General features: G+C 42.4%; 1 protein-coding gene across 1 annotated transcript; it reads right to left on the reverse strand.

Annotated features, from left to right (window-relative positions):
• Positions 1-934: 934 nt before the first annotated feature.
• LOC131004869 (chaperone protein dnaJ 49-like) lies at positions 935-1,708 on the reverse strand. Its single transcript, XM_057931620.1, has one exon. It carries the CDS (start codon positions 1,706-1,708, stop codon positions 935-937), a length of 774 nt encoding a protein of 257 aa, XP_057787603.1.
• Positions 1,709-2,813: the final 1,105 nt, after the last annotated feature.

Here is a 2,813-nt window from a genome sequence, read left to right on the forward strand (position 1 = left end):
TTTGAACTCGGAACCTATTGATGTCTTTATTATTACAACTATGACTAATAATAAAAATTAAATCCCTCAAAAAAAAAATACTAACAAAAATTAAAAGTCAAGTAAAGTCAAGTGGTTGTAACGCTAGAAGAATTAATTGTAGGACACTACAACGTGCAACGCGGTAATATGAATAACGAGAAATCAAAATAATTGGAATAATTTAAGGCCTCCGCGTGGGCTTCACCTGTGGGCTAAGTATCTATAAAATGCGACATATTCAGCTTCCACGAATTTACCTCCAACCGCGTAAAATATGTTTTATTTATACTTATTGCGCCTAAATACATAAATTTTGGGTTCATTTTAATTTTTTTACGAACTTTGAAAGTTATCAAAAAAATATACAAATTTAAATTTTTTTTACGAACTTTGAGAATTATCAAAAAATATCTAAACTTTAGCTCATTTTATTTTTTCCTACGAAATATATTATTATAAAAAATAATTAAAATAATTCTTTTATTTTATTTTTTTTGTAAAACGTTGTCGTTTTGATTACGAAATGTATATTTTAAAATAAAAAAATCATGTCTCTCATGAATAATTTTCATCTATCATTAAATTAATTAAGCTAGCTAGTTAATTATAAAATAATTATTTGCATCATTTTTTTATGACAATATATTTCGTGGGAAAATACAAAATGAGCCAAAATTCGTGTATTTTTTGGCAATTCTCAAAGTTCATGGGAAAAAATAAAAGGGCAAAGGTGCAGATTGCCCCCTGAACTACACCCCCTAGAGCGTTTACCCCTCATACTCGGTCAATGCGCGTTGACCTCCCTGAACTTTCGAAACAAGATTGCCCCTCGCGTTTAACGGCTGTTAAACGCCGTTAAACCTTTTTTTTTGCGGTTCTCTCTCTCTCTCTCTCTCTCTTCCACCGGCTCAGATCATCGTCGCCCCTCAGGTCGGAGGCGGCAGGGCGGAGGCGGGTAGAGAGGGCCGAGTTTGCGTGATGCTGCATTTCCAAATGTGAATCCACCAAAATTGGCAGTCGTTGCAGGATGCATTTCCCCAAAGAAGAAGTTCCTAAAAATCTCCTCTGCATCAATGCCCGCCTCATAAAACCCATTGAACCCACGCATCCCATTACCACCACCTCTGTCTCTCCTCTCGTAAACCGGCTCATCCGATCCCACAACGTCATATTTCTTGCGGCTCTCCTTGTTTCTCAAGCACTGGAACGCCTTTGAGACCATCTTGAACGCCTCCTCCGTGCTGGGAGCCGTGTTCTTATCAGGAAGGACCTTCAAAGAAAGCTTCATATATGCCTTCCGAACATCCTTACCCGTGCAATTCTTCTCCAACCCCAAAATCTCATAGTAATCTTTCTTGAGCTTAATCTCTCTGACAACAGTCACTTGGTCGTCGTTGTAGGTAGCCGATGCGGCGAATGAAGACGACGTTGATCGCGTGGCAACCGGAACCCTACGTCGGGGCCCGCTTTCAGAAGGATCGGAGGGATTCTCATCGGTGGGTGCATTAGGGTTCTTATCTTCCAGCGGTGAAGTGTTGAGATTGGGCAGGAATTGGTCAATTTGAATGGATGGGTCTAACCTACGGGCTTTGTTGAGGAATTTGAGGGCGCGATCTCCGTCGCCCGATTGAATTAAATTCTTGGTGATGTTCAGACACTTCAAGGCTACATCTTTGTTCCCATCCATCATTTCCTACAATAAACGAGATGAGACTCTCAGCAGAGAGCAAACGTATGTGGCAAGTAGGGATGTCAATCGGTTCGGGTTCGGTTATCCATACCCGAATTTTCGATTACCCGAACCCGAAATTGCCATATTTCACTAACCGTTCCCGAACCGTTTTAGGTGTTCGGTTACCCGATTCGGTTATTCGGGTATCCGAAATAACCATTATAAAATTAAAATTTAAATAATTTGCTAGATAGATGATTTGAACCTTAGTCTCTAAAAAATACACAAAGCAACTTATCCACTAGACTAAAGCTCATTCTTATACTTTAAATATAGGGGTAATTGCCTGTAAATCCCTAACGTTTACACGGAATTGGTTTTTGCACCTTTTTTTATTTTTCTTCTTTTAAATACCTAACCTTTAGTTTTTGTCTGGAATTTATCCGGCGACCGGTTTTTTCTTACGCCGGCGCCGGAAATGCCACTGTGGCAGTCGGAATCGACGAGGTGGCAGCCGGAATTCTCCACTTGGCTCATTTTTTACATGTGGCAAACAAATCTAAACAAAAAATGAAATAAAATTACATGTGGAAATAAAAATTAAAAAAAAAAGAAAACAAAAAAGGAAAATCAACCCCCTTCCCCCCAATCATCATTTCCCTCACCCCAAACCCTAACTCTCCCTCTCCCCACCCAGCGCCGCCCCCTGCCACCTCCACCACCGCCGGCGCCGCCACCCGCAGCCACCACCACCAACGTTCTACCGCCTGGAGCAACGGAAGAAGCTCCAGATCTCGATCAAGCTCCACCCGCCGTCGTCCTTCGCCTGATCCATCTCCAGATCAAGAAGCTCCCCCACCCACCGCCGCTCCCTCCCCTTTTCCCACCCTCCGCTGCAGCCCAACGTTGCCCCATCTCCCGACTTCTCTACTACAGATGGAGGCGCTCACCCATGGATCGATCAATTTTACGGATCTAGTAGGGTTGAAGGCATGAGAGGCGGTTGTGAGTGGTGGTGGTGGTGGTTGGGAAGGCTGACGAAATTTGTGTTTGCTGCGAATTTGATGACAGAATTTGGTGGTGGTGGTGGGAAGGGTTGACGAAATTTGGTGGTGGTGGT

This window comes from Salvia miltiorrhiza, unplaced genomic scaffold (assembly GCF_028751815.1).
Source record: "Salvia miltiorrhiza cultivar Shanhuang (shh) unplaced genomic scaffold, IMPLAD_Smil_shh original_scaffold_468, whole genome shotgun sequence".
NCBI classification, from domain to species: Eukaryota; Viridiplantae; Streptophyta; class Magnoliopsida; order Lamiales; family Lamiaceae; genus Salvia; species Salvia miltiorrhiza.

Coding starts and splice junctions, on each gene's coding strand:
- LOC131004869 (XM_057931620.1), bottom strand. CDS start 1,708: ATGGATGGGAACAAAGATGTAGCCTTGAAGTGTCTGAACATCACCAAG.